The sequence below is a fragment of the Leptonotus elevatus genome, chromosome 13, assembly GCF_054856555.1.
Source record: "Leptonotus elevatus isolate MCC_2025b chromosome 13, RoL_Lele_1.0, whole genome shotgun sequence".
Classification (NCBI taxonomy): Eukaryota; Metazoa; Chordata; class Actinopteri; order Syngnathiformes; family Syngnathidae; genus Leptonotus; species Leptonotus elevatus.
Genome location: NC_141251.1, coordinates 12,978,190 through 12,998,866, shown reverse-complemented (window position 1 = coordinate 12,998,866; position 20,677 = coordinate 12,978,190). Strand labels below are relative to the sequence as shown.

The following is a 20,677-nucleotide window of genomic DNA, read 5'->3' as shown; positions in this document are numbered from 1 at the left end:
TATACGTACACTAAAATGTTACGGGCTTTCGGGTACATTACAGGTGAACTTATTTTTAACAACTTTTGAATATCTAGCTGTTCAGTGTTTAAACCGTTTTTTGTTTCTTGCACAACAAGCTGTTCTCCAACAACGACAAAATTAACAACCGGTGTTTGATCCATGAATCAAATTAATTAGAAATTATATTTAAACGGTCCTCTTCATCTTCCTGTGACATTTTGACGAGAGCACAGCAACACTGTAACAAGTGATCAACAGTACCTCTACGTCGCCATTGCGAGGCTACAAATAGTGTATTCTTAAGAGGAAAGTAGCCACTAAGTTCAGTGTCACTAGCAGATTTGAACAGATACAAAGACTGGAGGAGTCACAGAAAGGAATGGAAGTGGAGGTCCTTGGAAACCGAATTTCAAAACACTTGTGTATTCGGTAGTTCTTTCTATGAGAATGGCAAGCTGTGCAAAAAGCACTGACCCATGTTGGACATGTGAATTCAAATCTTTAGTTTATAGTGCATTTTAAATTAAACCTCTGAAATGGCATCCCAAAGATATATAAAAGAAAAAGAAAACACATTTTGAGCTCTCCGATGCTACTTTATCATTTGACCAAGGATTGTAGTTGTAATGCACCCTACTAAACACACGAGGTCACTATCACGACACTAAAGCCACAGACAAGGCAAACAAACCTGTTAGAAAAAAACGTTTTATTTGTTGCTGCCCACCATGTAAACTCATCCCACAATACTTGTACAGGAACTTCAGTCATATCTGGCAATAATACTAATACAAACAAGCCTCAACCAACAGGAAATAGTGTCATGTGTTACTATAACGTATTTCACATTAAATTACTAATCCCTTGAGTTTTCTTCTCAGTTTATGTGCACTCGGGGAAAACAACGTCAACATAATAGTGTTCATATTTACAATTCTGTTGGGATTTTATCATGTAAAAATGCAGATAAGAATAGCAATGAGCAATAAAAGGCACAGTAAATTCACCTCAGTGGCATTTTCAGCAGTTACAGCACAGTAACGCCGAGTGGCTCCTAATTTGCTGCCACGTCTCAATACCCGCTGTCTCTCTCAACACAGCCCACGCCAACCGCATTGTCGGGACACTTGCAGGAGCGACCGTTCGGTGTTGCTAAGCAAAGGTGCGTGCAGCCGCCGTTGTTGACCGCGCAGTAGTTTTGTCCTGGAGGAGGAAGCATACAGACGCAGGAAGGCCCTTTTAAAATAAATGAGCATAGCAGGGAGCGACAGGAAACGGCCTCTTCGTGGTGGACATATACACGCTTACAGAAAACACATAGCTAACAGCAGATGTTGGACCCCCCCCCCCCCCCCCCCCCCCCCTCTGGTCTGCACATTCCCTGGCTTCACACATACAATCTTATCTAGAAGGGAGGATGAGGCCTAGGGCTGTTATGTGTTCAGTGATGGATGCGCAAATTATCTTGCTTTTAGGTCAAAGAGAGAAGCTACACTTTTTATGGTCGGAAAACACACTTGGAATGCGTCAAAGGAGGCGGCAGTGCTAATAAAAAAAAAGGGGATTCATTCAACGATAGATTAAAGGCTTGACTCGAGGAAAGCCAGCAAAAGTACAAGGGTCAAGTCATTTCTAAGAATGGCTGCTGAGGAGGACGGCGAGCAGGAAGCGAACTTTGATCACTGAACACCGGACAGAGAAAATGGCAGCATGAATCCATATTGCAGTCATTACATTCACCTGAAGGACATTGGGCGTAGGCTGTGGTGATCCCGTATAGCTTGGAGCGTTTCTGAGGCTGGAACTCGTCGGATTCCCTGCCAGTATAGCGGTCCACTGCGATCACGGCGTCCCTGTTGTAAATAATACAAAAAGTGAGCAATGCAATACTCACGCGGACGAGAAACTCCTCAAAGTGACCAGTGTCTGTGTTTTGTGTAAAGTCTGTCAAGAGTGACTAAGTGTGGGCAGATGGGCCTGCCGGAGTTTGTTGATGTCCAACTGTGGAAGTGTATACCTTCCCCCAACTGAGGTGGAGAAATTGCAAGCAGCTGCCACTTTTTAGGATGCCTTTCCACACACACACACACACACACACACGCACACACACACACACAGACATCCCAACCCCCGCCGATCTAACACTGCCCAAACACAGAAATTTGTTGAGTGTCCGAGGATGGGGAAAAAATGAGTTAACCCATGGTATTCTTCTTCATGTTGTATTTGCGGAATAGGAATTCAACAGCAAAATCCACCATTTTCGCCATATCAGGGGGCGGCCATTTTGCATTTTGTCGAGCGAAATTGACATCACAGTTGCTCAGGGTTTCAGATGGTGGCGACCAATCACGACTCGCTGGTTTTCTGAGTTTGGTCATGTGACGTTCGCAAGCTAAGCCATGATTGGGTCATTGCCTGGAGGCCTAAGCAACATTTTTAGTTGACAGCGGGCCGCAAAATGGCCGACCCCTGAGATGGGGAAAAAACAGGTGCTTTTTGCTGCTTCGTTCTTGTTCCACAAATGCAATATTGTGAGTGCCGTGTTTACACCAAGGTTATTTTAGTTAACGAAATAACTAAAACAAAAATTCAGAAACCATCTTCGTTAATGAAATAAATTAAAATGTTTTAAAAGAAAACAAAAACAATTTGAAATTACATTTTACGTTTACAAAACTAACTTTAATTATAGTGAAAATGTACTTTGTTTTACTCTTTGGTAATTAATTTAATAAATGAGCATATGGGGTTGATTTTAAATTAGTGCTGTCAAAGTTAAAGCGTTAACTAAATAATTAGTCGCAAAAAATGATCGCATTAATCATGTATTAATGCAGATTAATCACACTATTAATTTTGACCGTAGATGATCCTTTCGCGAGACAGCGGATGGTTCGCACAGGTTGCGTTTGAACAATAAACATGCATTCAAATAAAGCATTTAATAAATGTTTAGGTTTGACATTCAGAATATTTGTTCATGTGAAACTACTGGTGTCATTTTTTTTCCATTTTAAATGATGCAAGTAATTAACTGATTAGATAACGAGGATGATGAGCGTGTGCAGTGGATCAAAAAATGTCAAAGACGTCCTCGTAACATGAAAAAAAATTCACACATAACAGGTGCTCTTTAAATTTGGCAGGCAAAAAAAAAAAGGCAAATAAAAAAGCTTTTTTAACTAAGCGATTAATGGTGATTAATCAAAATTCAAAGATGTAACTAATTTGATAAAAAAATGTAATAGTTTGACAGCTCTATTTTGAATATGATTTTAAGTATATGTATTTCGATATTAACCGTAATAAGGACGTTTAAAACAGAGGTGACATCTAGCAGCAGCCAATAGAAAAGCACCTTGAGATGACATCACGACAATTTTGCGTGCTTGAATTTTGGCTCCAATGGTTCGGCTCGCCTGCTTTTTCCTTTAACGCGGCCGAAATGCAACGTTAGGTAAGATATGCGTTACTATGGTGTATACTAAACTTTGCACAGAAGTAACGAAAAGTAATACTGAAAACTAAGCATTTTTAAAAAAATAACTAAAACTAATAAAAACTAACAGAACCGTCCTGGAAACTAATTAAAATTAACTCAATTAAAAAAAATAAAAAAAAACTCAAAACGAAATAAATTAGTCTTAAAAGGTTAGTTTAAAAAAATAATTGTTTATGATGGCAGCAGTATGACCATTCATCAATGTACTGCAAGGTCAAATATTGTGTATGCAAAAAATGATCATGTTACTTTGCTCTTACGCCTCAAAGTGAAACAGATGATTCAAACCTTCGCCAATCCGTGTAGTAAATATTCTTCCCAAATGAGGCGACTCCAAACGGGTACTGAATGCCCTCCATGATCTGTCTTCGGTCTCCTCGGCCAGGGTTGGTACACTCCACTTTATGTGTGCCTGCATGCGAGAGACTCCAGTCAGCGCTGATCACCAAATGTCACTTTATCGACGAGTCACATCCTCCGACCTACCTGCATCCACCCAACAGAGCAGAGAGCTCTGGGTGTCGTAGGTCAAGCCGTTTGGCAGGCCCAGATCGTCTTTAACAAGCACCCGCCTGTTGGACCCGTCCATGTAGGAGGTCTCAATCTTGGGAGCGTCTCGGTTCCAGTCCGCCCAGTACAGATTACTGTCACAATGGCATGTGGTATTGAAGTCTTAAAATTTGACAGGTTTGTGGAACATCATCCATCTATAGAGTTTCTACGCACCCATTGGGGGGGTCGGCGATAATAGCGCGGGGGTTGACAAGACCGGAGTCTACGATTACACGTCGTTGAGAGCCGTCAAGCGAGGCCACCTCAATGCGGTCCATCACAGAGTCGGTCCAGAACAAAGTTCGTCCCAGGTGGTCGATTGCAATTCCCTCTGGGCTCTGCAAGTCTTTAACCCCCCCACCCAAAAAAAATAAAAAAATAAAAGGCAAGTCCACACCATAAACATTTCTGACAGAGGTGAACCAGATGAGTGAGAGATGAAAGTGAAAGGCGGTTTTTACCTGATGTAACGACGGCCACAGGTTCTCCCCCCTCGATGCTGGCCTTGCTGATTGATGGAGACGTAATTTCGGTCCAGTAGACCATCTTGTCCACACAGTCGTAGGCCACTCCAATCACCACTTTCTCCTGTGGAGCAGGCGCCAAACAACAGCTTTGAACTGTGCTTGCTTCAAACACCGGCGGTTGCAGGTACAAACATGAAGCAGATGTATTTTCCGACATCAATGGCGAGACATGAAGCAACGCAAACAGCGCCGCACACTGAGAAGAAGCTGGGCCAGACTTTCAGGCCAGCTGTTGTGAAAAGCGATCGCACAAGAAATGCAGATTTCAGTTCCACAGAGCTGAGGTTTGTAATTAGGGAGAATGTCACCATGTGCCTCCAATAAAGCGCAGGCCCAGAATGCATGCGGCTGCGCTGGAAGCAGGAAGAATACAAAAAAGATTCATGCAGCGTTTTACAAGCACTTTATGAGACACCTCACCTGACGCCTTTAAAATAACAGCTTCGTGGCGGTGGAAAAAATGTACACAACTCATTAGTCCACAGGAATCCCGTTGCACTTGTTAGCAGCTGTTCATATAAACTGTCGTGGTATAGGTCAGGGGTCAGCAGCCTTTACTGTCAAAAGAGCCATTTTAGCCCAAATAAATAACCCAAATTATGGTGCCGCAAAACATTTGAACATTCTAATGAAGGAAACGGAGTCTAATGTACTGAGGAGCTTATTAGAGCTGCACCATAACAGAAAAATATGCAGCTTGCAATACGTAGGGATCAATTTTTTTCTACCTTTCGTCTTTGTTTTTGTATTTTTTGTGTGTGCAATTTTTCACAATTAATTGTTATTAATTATAATATATATTTATAATAATTATATTAATTACCATAAGCCTCTCTTTTTCTTTTTGGGGACATTTTATGGCTCTTTTTTTACAGTTTTTTTTCTGCCTTTTTTTCCAATACATTTTCTGACATTTTGGGCAATTTTGTGGACATTTTATGGTAATTTTTTTGATTTTTTCTTTTGTTTTGGGACATTTTATGGTTATTTTTTGAACATAATTCTTTCTAGACTTTTTTTTTTTTTTAAATCAATTTTTGAACTTTTTGGGCAAGTTTGTGGACATTTTAATTTAATTTAATCTAATAATTTTATTTTCTGGATTTCTTCTTTTGTTTTTGGCCATTTTATAGTTTTCTTTTCTGCCTTTTTTATTCAATTCTCTGACATTTTTGGCAATTTCATAGACATTTTATGGTCATTTTCTGCTTTTCCTCTTTATGTTTACTTTTGTACATTTTTAAGCTATTTTAAAAACTTTTCCATCTACCTTTCAACTTACTTACTTACAACAAACTTAAAAATTTGGACCTTGACTATTTTTATTTAAAGAATATTTCATATGAAAAATAAATATGTAAAAAAACATATATACATTAATTTCTTTTTTTTTTAGATCCAAAGGTAGCCACGGGAGATGGTATAGTTTGACCGCGTGAATCCAAACACAATGGAGTTAGTTAAGAGTAACTCACAGGTAGATGGAGGATAGCCTTGGCATCGTCTTTCTTCATATCATAACCTTCAAGTGGGACGTGCTCTATTCTACCACTCTGGGCGTACAACAGGTGCGTGCCAGGGGGTAGGGGGTGGACATCAGGTCGAGGGGTGGGTCCAGTGGGTGGTCTCACCCCACCATGGTCAATGCCTAAAGGATAATTGGAAACGCAATCTCAAATCATTTGTAGGGAGAAAACAAATTTTTACTATCAATAATGCTGTCTGTTAGTTAGCATACCAACTCTTAGCATTGTATCAGTTCTCCTAGGACGTGGTACAGAACTGCCACAGTACTTTCTCTGCCTATGAGTTATTCTCTCTTTTTTTAAGTACCTTAATCTTAGCAATCTGCCTCAGTGCATTATTCCTATAGCCTACGCTAGCTAAGTTCCTAAACATTAGCGTAACAACTATTAGCATGTCAGTGTTCTATCGATTCTCATTGGAAATAGTAGGCAGCCAACAGGGGAAAAAATCCTTATATACAGTATGTACCTGTATGTCAGCATTTTCCCACTCCTTTTTTGTTATCTTGCTAAATGTTAGCATCACAAACCTTAGCATCTAAGCACACAGTGTGATGAGGTATAGGGACTGCGTGAATAGCAAAATATGCAAATATCCCCCCCCAAAAAGCTTTCTAATCCCTTATAGATGCCACAACATTTTGGCAAAGCACTACTTTTGTCTAAATGACACTCCTTCATTCACTTCATAGTTCCTTGGTATCAAGATGCCACAAGATGGTGCCAAAGTAATGCTTTTGTTACTTTGAGATTAGCACAAAAACAGTAAATATATGAATTTTTCAGCGAATAATGGATGATACGTTCCCGCCCAAAAAAACTATAAAAAAATGTTTTAATTTGTGACTGCTGAACTGTGAATGTGTACTAGTATTTGTCATTCATAATAGTGACCAACGGGCACATAGCTAAATCATGTTATTATATTGCATTTTAGCATTTGAAAATGAAGCAAAACTTTCCATTTTGAGGCTAAAGCGTAAAATAATTAACACAAGCACACAGATTTTAAACTTCTTGAAAAGCATGGAATGAAAGCGTGTGGTATAACATGATGTGTAATGAACTCACACATGGGTCTACCACCAGGCCCAGAGCGTGTCCCCGGGATCTCCTGTCCGTTCCGGTCCACGCACCAGCAGTGTCCTGTGCTGCCATGGCACTGCATGGGCTCATAGTTGCCGTGCTCGTCACACGTGGGGATATACTGGCCAACAGGAGGTCGCGGGCCCCGGGGCCCGAACTCAGTCACACCAAGCAGACTTTCCCTGTGGGTCTCACACTGCGTTTTTGTCCTCTCTGAAAGAAGTTCATGAACACGGATCTTTATTTCCTTTCCCCTTGTTTTATCTTCAATTACACAAAAACTCCCACATAAGTCATAATGGCTACCCAGAGGCCAATAAAAACAGATGCCAGCTGTCAGAAATTCCCTACACACAGATGGGTTTAATAAAACAATAGTGAGAATGTGAATGATCCATCTTGTGTATGTATATTTGTACTATTTGGTTTGTAAGCAGAACTATGAACACTATTACCAAACTGGCTCCTTTCCAGCGGCAGTCATCCAAAACAGAGCAGCTGGATGTTAGCGCACATAACGGAACACATGTTTCCTGTCAGTCCACCGAGGAGCGTAAAATCACATTTGCTGTTGAAGTCATTCGTTGGCCTAGCGAGGCAAAAAGTTGGCGGCGTGCCTTCAAGACGTACCTGGGGAGCAGTAAAAGCCATCGCCGTAGTAACCCGGCCTACACTGGCAGGTGAAGGATCCCTGGGTGTTGTAGCACACGGCGTCCTGGTGGCACCTGCCCGGCTGGCACTCGTCTATGTCTTCAAGGCAAAAAAAAAAAAAACCATGAGAAATCATGCTACGCTATCTCCTGTTATGGTTAGCGGCGCAGACAATAATTTGAGTCGGAGAGTAGAAAGTCAAGCAAGGACTCGGATACTATCAATGAGAGTTAGTGAGCAGCAGCCAAAAAAGAAGCTATACTCTGAAATGTCCATCTGTTTTCGATGTTTTGCTTTTCAGTTCCAGCAAATACATGATGTAACCCAGCTCACTTCGCCCCCGCTCTTGAGCAGATGGTGCAACAATTCAAGGGCTGTATAGTGGATTTGTGTCTCTGAGGTTTTACCTTGGCAGACTCTTCCATCTCCTGTGAACCCTGGCAGGCAGGAGCAGATATAGGAGGAACCTCCGGTGTAGCTGCATTGAGCGCGCTCAGGAATGTCACAGGTATGGCTGCCCTCTTCGCACGCGTCCACGGGTCGACTCACCGCTGGCGTGGGGAAGGAGGCCAGACGAATGCAGCGGGGTACATGTTTAGGCAGAAATGTGACTCAAAGCAGATCGCCAAACAAATCTTTAGACACACCCGCACATCCCATTGAGTTCTATCACGAGAGTTGTATCCAAAATGATGTCTTTACACTGGTAATTAATAAATTTGTCTTACTCAGTAGCTATGAAAGTTAACAAAAATTTTAAAATGGAAGTCAACCCAATTGTTTTCCCCCATTAGTCCAAACACGGCATTCAGATTAATGTTGTGTTTGTGGAATATGAATAATGCAGCAAAAGCCACCCGTTTTTATCTATCTCAGGGAGCGGCCATTTTGCCACTTGGGGTTGACTGGAAATTACATCACAGTTGCTCGGTAACAACCAACCACGCCTCAGCTTGTGAACGTCACATGACCAAACTCGGAAAACAGGTGAGCTGTGATTGGTCGTTACCTGAGCCGTAGCAACTGTGATGTCATTTTGAGTCAACAGTAAGTGGCAAAATGGCTGCCCCCTCAAGATCTTAATTTTGTGTTCTCATTTTGGTGTTTTTAATATTTCCTAGTTTAAGACCCCTGGCACATTTTTTATTTTTCCTTTTTTCCCCTTTTCCTTTACTGTTATTGTAAGAATGTTGTGTACTGTGATGATGATTGTTTGCTTAATGTTTGGTTTTTGAGTTCAATTTGTTAAATAAAGCAATTTATAAAAATAAAAAATAAAATGGCCGCCCCCTGAAATGGATAAAAATGGCTGGATTTTGCTGCTTAATTCGTATTCCACAAATACAATATTAATCAGAATGCCGTGTTTAGACTAGCGGGGACACATACAACATAGGGAAATATTTGGTTTGAATTAACCTTTAACAAAATTTTCTTGAAGGGTGGGACAATTTTGGTGTAAAAAATCTATACTAATATCCAGATCAGCCTTGTAGAATTGACTCAATGTTTTCTGCCATGGTAAATGGACACATTTTAGCATTTTTTTTTTTGCATGATTAAGAACAATAAGTATAAGTAGTGCATATATTAATTTTAAAACTGATGTTACAGTACTGAAAACATGGGCCTGTTAAATAAAACACTTCTACAATACCCACGTAATCCGGATAAAAGAAGCCTTTGTAATAAAATGTCTAACTTGAAATAACATTGCCTATGTGTAAGTCATTTCATTTGGCGAGTACCTACCAACGCATGTCTGCCCATCGCTGCCAAACTGATATCCATCGACACATTCACAGCGGAAGGTGCCCGGCTGATTGTTGCAGATAGCATGTGAGCCACAGATCTCGGAATTCTCTCTGCACTCATCAATGTCTAATGGCGATAAAAGACAAGAATCATGTTAATAACTTGACACTTAGATCAAATCTCCGAAGTCCGGATTTGTCAAATTTGTGTCTTTCATTATCAAATGACTTTAGATTGGAGAGGACAGATGACGACAATTTCATAATTACAAATGGTTCAAGATAGCATCTGTCTGAAATACATCCTTCCTCTTTGTACTGTATGGCTTGGAGTGCTTCCTGCCTCACCCTGGTCGGAAAGGGCAATGACCACTAATAGAACCTGGTTTGCAAGCATGGGCCACATTGTTTACCATGTGTGATTTCCCACCCTAGTCCTCAAAGAAAAAGCTGTATAAGGGTCATTGACAGGTATGTTTGTCCGTTTATGAATTATCATGAGGTGCGAAACATACATTTAACTCATTTGCTCCCCAAAACATACAAATATGTTCTATTTACGTTCCAAAGTTTTAAGTGTCCCAAAGACATATTTATACGTTTTTTATGCTAGGGCATACAGAAGGCTTTGATGCAGCCGCTGAACTGAAGAGAATGCATGAAGCAATGGTAGTTATTACAAAAACGGTCAGCAGGTGGCAGCAGAGTATAAGAGATCAACCAGGGCCATGTTGAAAACAAGCTGATTTCCCCACAGTTCTAAACAGATTTGTGAATAATGATGAAACTTAGCTATATTCTAATGCTAATTGCTGCAAAATTGAAACAGATAGAAATATATATTTTTTCTGATGAAAGAAAAGAGTCTAATCTTTCTTTTGGTAGGTTTCATAGCAATATAACACAATTTTCTGTGGGCTTTGCGAAATCTGTCAAAATCCAGTAAAAGAGCCGTGAGCGAAGGGGATTGCTTCAGTGAAAATGGCTGGGAATGAGTTAAAGACAGCAGTTTGTATCATCCACAACACAGTCAAGAATCCATGATAGCAGCTATCATGTTTGTACAACTACCGGTATGTAAAATAAAGTTAACATTTTAGCAACTGGTACGTAGTGGTCATATTTGACCATCATGTGGTATGACTTGAAAAAATTAATGAAAAATAATTTTGTCCAACAAATATATATATATTCATTATAATTTTATTAGTGTGGCTAGATAGCTTGTTTTGTTTCGATGGCTAATTGTTAGCCTCAAAACATTGATTTAAGTTCAAACTATTATGTGGTGCGACCATTATAGAAAACTTTCCATGATAAATGTATGTCTTAAATTAGAGATGTCTTCAATTGCAGAAATAATAGATAATAATTAAGAATATTTGATGTGCTTATAGATGTAGTTAGAGGACATGAAGGTAGTAGGTGTGAGAGGACAGAGTTAGATGGAGGCAACTGATTCGCTGTGGCGAACCCCTTGAAGGGCAAAGGCAAAAGGCAAAGAAGAAGAAGAAGTATTGTAATACCAAAAACATACTTACTGATAACTTTAATAGTATATGGAGTCCTGCAAACATTTTGAAAGTAATCCAGCAAATACTAAAAGTGGAGCATACCGTAACATGTGCGTCCATCTCCGGTGAAGCCCGAAGCGCACTGGCATTTGAACTGCGTCCCCTCCCCGGGCCGGCAAACAGCATTGGTGTCGCAGCCATGTCTTCCAGTGAAACATGGATTCTCTTCTGGCTGTCCTCCTGAGAAAGGAAGCCCACTTTTAGAACAGTGATTGTGTCACAGGTTGCGATTGGGCAGGAAATGAGCTCAGCCGGAAAACAACGACAATCTCCAGGAGCTCACCATTGATGTCTCCGATTTTGTTGCTCATGGCGAAGCGGATGAGTTCATTTTTGGGGTCGTACATGACAAAGACCTGGTCCACGTTGAGCATCTGCGTGGGTCGCATGTCTCTGGCAGACTCATCGTGCTGACAACCTTGGAAGGAGATGGTCTGACGCCACTGGTACGTCCTCGTTTCGTCCTTGGAGCCGTCGGGCAAGTTGACCACATACTTCCGCGTGGAGGACGAGGTGATTACTGGAAGGAATTAACGATTTTCTTGACATCTTCTTAAAGTAGCGCTGACATTTCTGCGACGGGTGTTTTCTTACAGTTGCTGCTGTACTGGTAGATCTCAGAGTAGGGCTCGACTTGCACGGTGGAGTCGCGAGGCACTTCGGGAACCCGGCCCTCCAGCGTGGTGCTCACCGCCAGGTGGTCGTGTTCATCGATGCCTTTAAACTCCTGCCGGATCGTCAGCTTCTCACTCCCGGGCAGGAAGGTGACCTCAGCCTGCCGGGTGAACACTCCCCCTAGGAGTTAACAGACCCCCCCCCAGTAATAGATTAGCTTCCTCCCCTCGGGTCTCCGCTGAGGTCATTTCTGGCGAGCAAAACTGCAGCTGCGTGACAAATTGTGACATTCGGACATTGTGATGGATCTCTCCCTCACCAACAATGCTGAAGCCGTTCTTGAAGCCGGGCTGCTGCAGAGCAAAGGCCCACCCGATCACGCCACCCAGCGCTGACAGGGGCATCAGGGAGGGTCCGAGAGTCTGGGGGATGTCGCTGATGGCCACGTAGGAGCGTCCGTCGTTTACCACCACATACGAGTGCAGATCGTTGCTGTTGAAGCTCTCTGGAGTGGGAGAGTTGCCCACGTATACCTGTCCATGTACTTTACCGTTCATCCTCTGAGGTTTTCCTGTCAATACAAGAGTTGTGTCAATATCACCAATCCGTGGACGACGCAAGAATAATATCCAGGAAAGTCCTATAATCTTATGTCATCATCCTGTCTCGCAATGATGTATTGATATACATTTAATGTTTTTTTTAATGCCGTTTAAATGTAACTTAAAATTAATTTAATGTCTTACACATGCGCGCACACAAAAACAAACTATATACTAGGGCTGTCAGTCGATTATTTTTTTTTAATCATAATTAATCGCTTGATTTACATAGTTAATCGCAAATTAATCGCACGTTGTATCTGTTCTAAAAAATATTGTTTTCAAGTTTTTCATACTCTTGTGAATTTCACTGCCATTGACGGCTATAGACGTAAAAAAATCATTTTAACTATTGCTATTAGTTTAACATTATTTCTACTTTTGTTAAAAAGAGTATGAAAACCTATATATTTTTTATTGTACATTTAGAACAGATATACAATTTTTGATTAATTGTGAGTTAACTAGTGAAGTTATGCGATTAATTCCAATTAAAAATTGTAATCGCCTGACGCCCCGAATTTTTTATAATCTTTAAGTCGCGTCAGTCGATTACATTTTTTATTGTAATTAATCGCATAATTTCAATAGTTAACTCACGATTAATCACACATTTTATATCTGTTCTAACAATTCTAGGTTTTCATACCGTTGTTAACAAAAGTGGAAAAAAATGTTAAACTAATATAAATAGTTCAAATTATTTTTTGACGTCTATAGCCGTCAATGGCAGTGAATGAGTTAGCATAAAAATTGACAAATATGGTTACCAAACACAAATGGGGTTTTAACCTTTAGTTCATTGATACAGACATTTTTATTTAATTTATTAAGTTATTTGAAGTTCAAAATATATACAGTTAAAAGAAGTGTGAAACACTGAGTCAGATTTGTGTTGCAGTCATTTGTGGGTCTCTAGATGGCATTAGTGTTTCATGTTGGACATTAGTGACAGAAGCGGTACATTTTTATTTTCAAATTCAGAGCAATTGGTGTTTGGAACATAACGAAGCTCGTGGAGTTCATTTTAAATTGCAAGTAGTCACGAGTCCCCACAAATACATATATTTGATCACATTTATTATTGCTAAATTGTGTTATAATGACTCCTCTGTGCAATGCTGTCTGTAAAACAAAGCATGAACATCAATGTTTGTTTTTACATCAATTATATTTAAAATGTTTGAATGCCTCTGGACATTGTATTTAATGCCTTTTAATGACCCGCAGAAACCCTGTATGATGAGTCTGAGGTTGTTCAAGATTTTGCGACAAACTTTTAACGTCTTGACTTCTGCCTCCTTTTCATACAGCTCAACTTTTTGACATAGACTAAATGTACTGCTAATGTTATCAGCTCCGCAGTGCAAACCTAAATAGAGGTTGTTTTGACTTTTGTCTTGTCCTGTGAGGGGTCGCCACAGAGAGTCACTCGCATGATTTGTTTGGTTTTTGCACCGGATGCCCTTCCTGACTCAATCCACAAACTAAACCGGCTAAAACGTCAACATTTGGACTAAAAACATAACAATAAATGCTTAAATAAAAGCAAATATTTCACTCATGCCAACAATAGCAAGTGAGTCCACCCTTAGAGCGATGAAAAACATTGGCGTATTTAACTATTCCCTTAAGGATAAATGATGTATTTCAGCTGTTATTTCATGTTTTGTTATTATGATTTTAAGATTTGAAGCAGGATTTTTCATAGCATAGACATTAACTGATGTTCAACTCCCTTTTAAAGCTGCACTACAAATTTAAACGGAAAAGACAGAAAGATTGAGACATTTAGAAGTTACTAGGGATGGGCGTGGATCTATACCAAGTATCAGTATTGGTGCCGGTGCCAACCTTATTTTAAGGTATCGACCTCTTGTGACCATTTTACGATCAGAAACTAGAAAATTAGAATATTGCCATTAATTTCATGCAATTTTAAGGTCAAATGCTATACTGGGATATGTAGGTTTTTCTTTAAAATGATCTGTCATTGTTTTTTGGGGGGAAATGTTATATATCAGAAGTACTAGTGGAATCTGTACTAGTTGAGTACTTATACTTGTATCGGTCTGGGGGGAAAAAAAGTGGCATTGAATATCCCTACAAATCACAAAAAAAAAGGCTAAATACATTATCAGCGCTATATATGCCCATGAATGAATGAAAGTCTCATTCAGTCTAAAAGAGCTCGTTCTACTAATCGTGCATGAAAGAAACGTGGTCATACCCTCTGCCACACACTGTATCCCGTTGCCGTAGAAACCAGGCCTGCAGTGGCAGCAGTATCCACTAGAGTGGTCCTTGCAGTCAGCAAATTGGGAACACTTATTTCTGCTGTTTGCACATGTCCCAAGATTGTACGCAAACACTAAAACATGGACGCACAAGAAGAAAGTCACGTCAATTCAATCTCATGACACCAGCGGGCCGTTGACGACAAGCGCAGCATTGTAACGCACCATCGACGTTGATGTCAGTGTCATCCACCACCACCACTTCCGGGTTGTCAGGTTGGTGGGGTTGGTACTGAGCGGGTTCGACTTGGATCTGACCCTCGTCTGGTTCAAAAGGAGGGTACACTTCTTGCTGTCCATTAGTATAGACTACCCTCCTGGAGTCGGGGGCTTCTTCTGCGTCGCCGGGGGGCGGGGAAGGAGTTGCCTCAGCGGGCAGCTCGGTCACCTCGCCTGGAACAACGTTGGTGAAATAAGGTGACGTTCCAATCTCGTACACCCAAACGCCCCTCAGGCCTGCGTTGGTCTGCCTGCAAACATGGAAGCACGGTTTAATACGCTACTTGACCAGCAACGGTATGGGAATGGCGGTATTACGCGTCATGACTTACTCTGCTAACGCACGAATGGATGCGTCTTCGTCATTGGTGGTGCGGTAGTATTGGCCCTGACTGGAAAACAGGAAGCCTCGAACCAGGCCTCGACTGAAGCCAGCGTGCAAGATGACGCTATTCTCCCCTACGGGAGTATTAGTATACTGTATCCCATCTGTGGCATATAGCATTATAGCATATGAAGAAGACCCCACTGATGCAATTCCCAGTTGGAAGGTGTTTCTCTGTTAAGGAAAAATGATGTGTTGACATGAGCATTTGCTTTTTGGAAGAAAAAAAGAAAATCACTAGTGAGTGTCTTGCGAGGTGCCTTCAGTATCTACTTTGCCGTTTAAACAGATGAGAGCGTGCAATTGGCGTATGCCAATTTGCTTTCATGGCCAACGGTGAAGTTATGATTGAGTCCTATGAAATCTGCCTAGCAACAAGTGACCTTGCAAGCTCCTGACCTGACATGATTCAACAATAGGACAATATGTATATGCGATCCCTTAAGACTTTCCACGCTGATGGAAGCTCTCTTTTCCACTGGACTCGCAGGTGGGGTGACCTGGTTGATTACAGGGGATTTCGGGCGTCATGGGGGTCATCGGGCGGAAGGGCTCCCCCCCTTACTACATTTTTTATTTAGTTGCTTCAGTCTTTTATTTTAATTGTATTGATTGATTTATTTTACATTTGTGTTTGGGTTGTGGTACGCGTTCGTTTAAATAAATGCAATGACGTACAGTAGTTTAGTTTAGGAATAAGTACTTGTTGGGACAAAGAAGGGTTAGCTAAAGTAAGTATTAAAAATACATCTTTATATAATAACTTCCATATCGTATTTGAAAAGCAAAACTTTATTTTCAGACTACAAAAAAAATTGTTTTCAGATGTGGTCACATCATTGTGTCTGTCCACAACTCATGCTAGCAGAGGCAGGCTAATTTGCTAGTACCCTGTTCAAAAAGGCTTTCTTTCTTTTTAATGTATAAAAGCACAATTATTGGAAAAATATATTTAGCACAAGGTCATTCTATTGAATTATTTTTGTTTAATTGTTACTCTGAAAGCGTCTTGACTATTTGCTGTCATTTGTTTTGTGTTGACTTTTTTTTATTTTATTTTTTTTATGTGTGTTTATTAGGGGCAGATATCACAAGTTTTTCTTCTTTCTGTCCCCTTTCTATTCTTTTTCTTTTAAAGAGTGAATTTAATTTTCTGAATTGAATTGAAAACTTTTGAGTACGTGTTCTACGTCATATGATGTGTGCTTTAACAGTCACATGGCCATACAATATCATTGCCCAAGGTTTGATAATGGCATCAGCCAGAAACCTTAGTAGTATAGTTAAGCATGTGATTTTATTACAATAGACAATTCTGTCATTGGTGTAGTTAAACATAAAAGTATATTTCAACTCCTTGCTGTCAATAAATAAAAATATTTTCTTTTAAAGAGTTGTTTTAGGAATGTTTTAAATTATTAATATGCTGATTCTGTTACACCCACACACACACACACACAAAATACAAAAGCAAACTAAGCACCTGCTTAGAGCCCCGCGTGCCCACTAGGGTGCACAAAAGATCAATAATCACTCAACAGTTGGAGTAGTATTAAGGAAGAACTGAGTAACATAAAAAAAGCTAAATGTTACGAATGCGGTTGTTTATTTTGTACGTAGTTCTAAGACCAAGGGCCCTATTCTGTCTGCCTGTGCTTCAATCAAATCCAGCAAAATTGTGTTACGCCACATGCGCCACAACTTAGACCTGCTTTTACCTGGTCTAAAGTCTAGTCTACTTTTTGTCCCCAAATTGTCAAGTGCACCCTTGGTTTGTCGGAACGCCCAGCATAGTATAACGTCATCTGCCTAAACACTGTAAACTATACTTAAAGGGACCCAAAACTAATTTTGCTTAGATTTAGGGTGACCAGTTTTCAAAATCAAAAACCAGGATTCCTCTAAAAATGAAATTTACAATAAATTCTCACCAAATGACATTAACTTTATCGTATGAATCGCTATGACAACTGTGTGATTGACATACATGCGACTGGCGACCGCAGCATTAGGATAGTGGGACTACATTTCCCATGATTCTTAAACACAAAAGCAGGAAGTAGTTCTCGTTCCGGTATGGCAAAAAGACGCCTGCTAGCGACTAGATGCAGATGAGAATGAGAACGGAAACATGAATGTGAAACTAAATACAGTAAGTAGGAATTTAACAGTGACCCAAGGCTCAAAGCGGGACTGTACATCCGGTCACCGTAGCTTAGACAAGGGCCGGGTCTGACTGATTCCATGGTATGCTTGGCATTGTGACTGGAGGTTAAGCGTCCCCATCGGCTCAAAGTTCACACCCCCAAACCACCCACACATCTTCTATCTTTCATAAGCTAACGGAGTTGTAAACCTCACTTTTTTGTCGACGCCATCTCCAGTGCCGTCAGGCTCCTTTCGGGCGACGTCTACCCAGCTGACGACCACCACGTGGTTGGGACTGACTTCCTGGTCGTCCGGGAAGGCCCTGTTGATGTGCTCCGCAGCCCGACGCAGCACGTCCGGACTGCTGTCTTCGCGGAAGAAGACCTTGCCCTCCGCATCGCTCGTGTCCAGATCTCCGTGCAGAGCCACGATCATGCCAAAGGGAGCGGGCATTTTGCCAAGATACGTCGACTCGCTTTTGGGCTGTGCCGTGGCGATGAAGCCGTTGGTGTTGATCTGAAATGACAACATGAGGAGGCTTGTAACCGAGGATGACTTTGTTCACAAGAACTAGGACGGACACGTGAAGAACTGTTCCAGTCCGATGTGACCCACTTTGATCTCAATCCCAAACTCATTAGACTAACGATCCAAGGCTGCGGTTATGCGTCACACGCTGAACATGTTGCCATTCGGCAAAGATTTTACACGCTTCAAAAAGAGGAGCTGGGCTCATGTCAAAAACACACGCAGACGCCTCCGGCACATGGGGCTCCTCCACTTCCTGATCGGGGGTGGGCGGCGCAGGGAACAAGAACGCTACGTTTCCTGTCCTTGCCCCTGACCGACAGCCCCAGAGAGCCCAAAGTAATCTTCATTACAGGCACTTCCTGGCTCAAATGGAAGATAAAGCTGTGAAATAAGTTCAAGCCCGAGTGCGATTCAGATCTTTACTGAGACTTTTTGATTGAATCGCAGTGCTACAGAGACACTAAAAGCAGAAAAGGGTTGATTTTGTTGTTGGTAAAGCTTCTGAGGTGTAAAGAGGTGAGTGTTCCCCTTCAGGGCACAGACGCAGACACCAGTTCATAGCATTGGTTCATCTGCTGCATGGAAGATCTTAATTTGAGCTGACTAATGTTTGTGGTGGGTGATGTAAAGGGAACAGAGGGGAAACCCCGCACAGATTATGTTTTAGTAAGAAAGCCAATATTTATTCTGAAATTAGGATAAACATATGCCAAAAAAAAAAAAAAAAAAGACTCCCACATGACTCGGAAGCCAAAAAACTCAATATGTAACATTTGTAGCTACGTATATGAATTCCTCTGGTTAAATACATTATTCTCTTGTGCATTACAGTTGAAAACAAAGATGCAGCACTTTTCTTTGATAGCAGATTGGAGGAATATAAAGGGTTGCTTGTGTGTCCGACACAATGGCGCAGCTTTCATACAAATTTGAATTGTTGCATTTTTGGGGGGACATTCATGGAACTTCAGTGACTGGACAGGAAACAGCAGAAAACAGCATTACGTTTTGCGGGTAGTAGTCTACATTCAAACAACTCCAAGAAACTACCCACCCACTTCAATGTTATATAGCCTACTTATATGCGATGTACTTTGGGCTGTAGGTCAACGGTAAAGTTGATAACCTCGGGCTGGAAGAATGCGAGGACACATGCATTCCACACGATTCATGCAATCTTTGTGATAACTAAATACATATTTACGAAGAAAGACATTATTCTTCCACCCATATATGTTTTGCGGTCTGATAAAAATGTGTGTCCTCCAAGAGAGTAGAGTAATTGCGCAAGACTTTAGAAGATAGTCCAATCCAACCAAAAGCTATACAGCATTGCTGCCCCCCACCACCACCCCACCCCCAAAGTGGTACTAATGCTAACATCTGGATTTACTTACAAAGATGCTGTTAAAAGAGCCATCATACAAGAGCACAGGCTTCTCCAGTTCAAGTGTGTGCGTGAAGTCATCGCCTGCGTCCAACTGTTGGTCTCCAGCGCTCGGACCGAACGGGAAGAAGTCTCCTCGCGTTAAACCTTGTGCCGACGCCACCATTGCGATGAAATAGGCGCAGACAAGCCACGCTTGCTCCCGACAAGCCATTGCTCGCGTTCAACAGGAACTTCGGCGCAGTCCTGAATGTGCTCGAGCTGAATGTGCTCGAGTCCGCAGCACCGAGACCGGAGCGGAGGAGGTCCACGGAGAAGAGTGACGCCCGGCCTCCAGTGAGGAAAGTTCAGGCAGAGTTTGAAGGACTTGGGGCGGAGTTGAGTTGGGCTGAGGGGGGCGATCCGGGCTTCTTTCATCAAATAGCAATACTAGAAAAGGAAATGAGAAGGGGGCCCAGATACTTCACTGTTTCATGTCGATCTTAAAAGCAGATTGCTCAACATTAGTTTGAAAAACAAAACAAAAACGTCATTAGTCTGACATGAAGCGTTTCCTTTTTTGCCATATCACTTAGCTTAATAGTATTCAACAACAAAAATTGAGTTTTTATTTTCAAGAAACACATTTTATATTATTATAAGCCAATATGTTGTGTACAACTTGAAAATGTATATGAGAATGAAAAATAAATGATTCAATTAAATGGCACGGTGTGGAATTTAGTGCCATCTAGTGGTGGATTACCGATAATAATTAACTCTTTAAAAATGCACTACAATATGCCAAATGTATACACATTACTTCCGTCACATCGATGTACATTTTTTGGTATAATCGTAGGTCTCGTAATTGCTAATATTACATAGGACGCACCGCTGGCTGCCATGCCTCGCTACCATTTGCTAGCTTGTCCGCCTAGCCGCTCCTGTTAGCCACTCCAGGGAATTCTTGCTAGCCACTCTTGCTTACCGCTCGCTCACTCCAAAGAATAATTGGCAGTAATTGGTGGTAGGCTTGCTAAGTCTGGTCTCTGTGAGGCACCGTAGTGCGCATGCTCAAAATCATTGCATTATATTAGTTCAACACTCGATAGCACTATAATTACAAATAACATACTACGAGCGGTACCACATTTTGAGAATCATTGCAAAATACATTTCAGAATGTTTGTAAACAATTGTTGTGTTTGAGGTTACAAGGGAAGTCACTACAAAAGGTTGAAGGTCGTTTTTTTTCCCAATTTTTTCAATGGCTTTTCTCATTTCAACTCCAGTTTTTACCCCCTGAATGCTGAATTATCCACTTCAGTTTGGA

General features: G+C 41.2%; 1 protein-coding gene across 1 annotated transcript; it reads right to left on the bottom strand.

Annotated features, from left to right (window-relative positions):
• Positions 1–695: 695 nt before the first annotated feature.
• nid1a (nidogen 1a) lies at positions 696–19,707 on the bottom strand. Its single transcript, XM_086093886.1, has 20 exons — positions 19,373–19,707; positions 17,658–17,960; positions 15,244–15,470; positions 14,858–15,162; positions 14,626–14,766; positions 12,113–12,364; positions 11,773–11,973; positions 11,462–11,698; positions 11,221–11,358; positions 9,603–9,731; positions 8,258–8,401; positions 7,830–7,949; positions 7,185–7,412; positions 6,063–6,235; positions 4,522–4,648; positions 4,235–4,406; positions 3,995–4,152; positions 3,797–3,920; positions 1,744–1,856; positions 696–1,206 (listed from the first exon to the last, which is right to left on the bottom strand). Exons 1-20 carry the CDS (start codon positions 19,574–19,576, stop codon positions 1,076–1,078), a joined length of 3,627 nt encoding a protein of 1,208 aa, XP_085950012.1. The 5' UTR covers positions 19,577–19,707; the 3' UTR covers positions 696–1,075.
• Between the last annotated feature and the right edge of the window lie 970 nt (positions 19,708–20,677).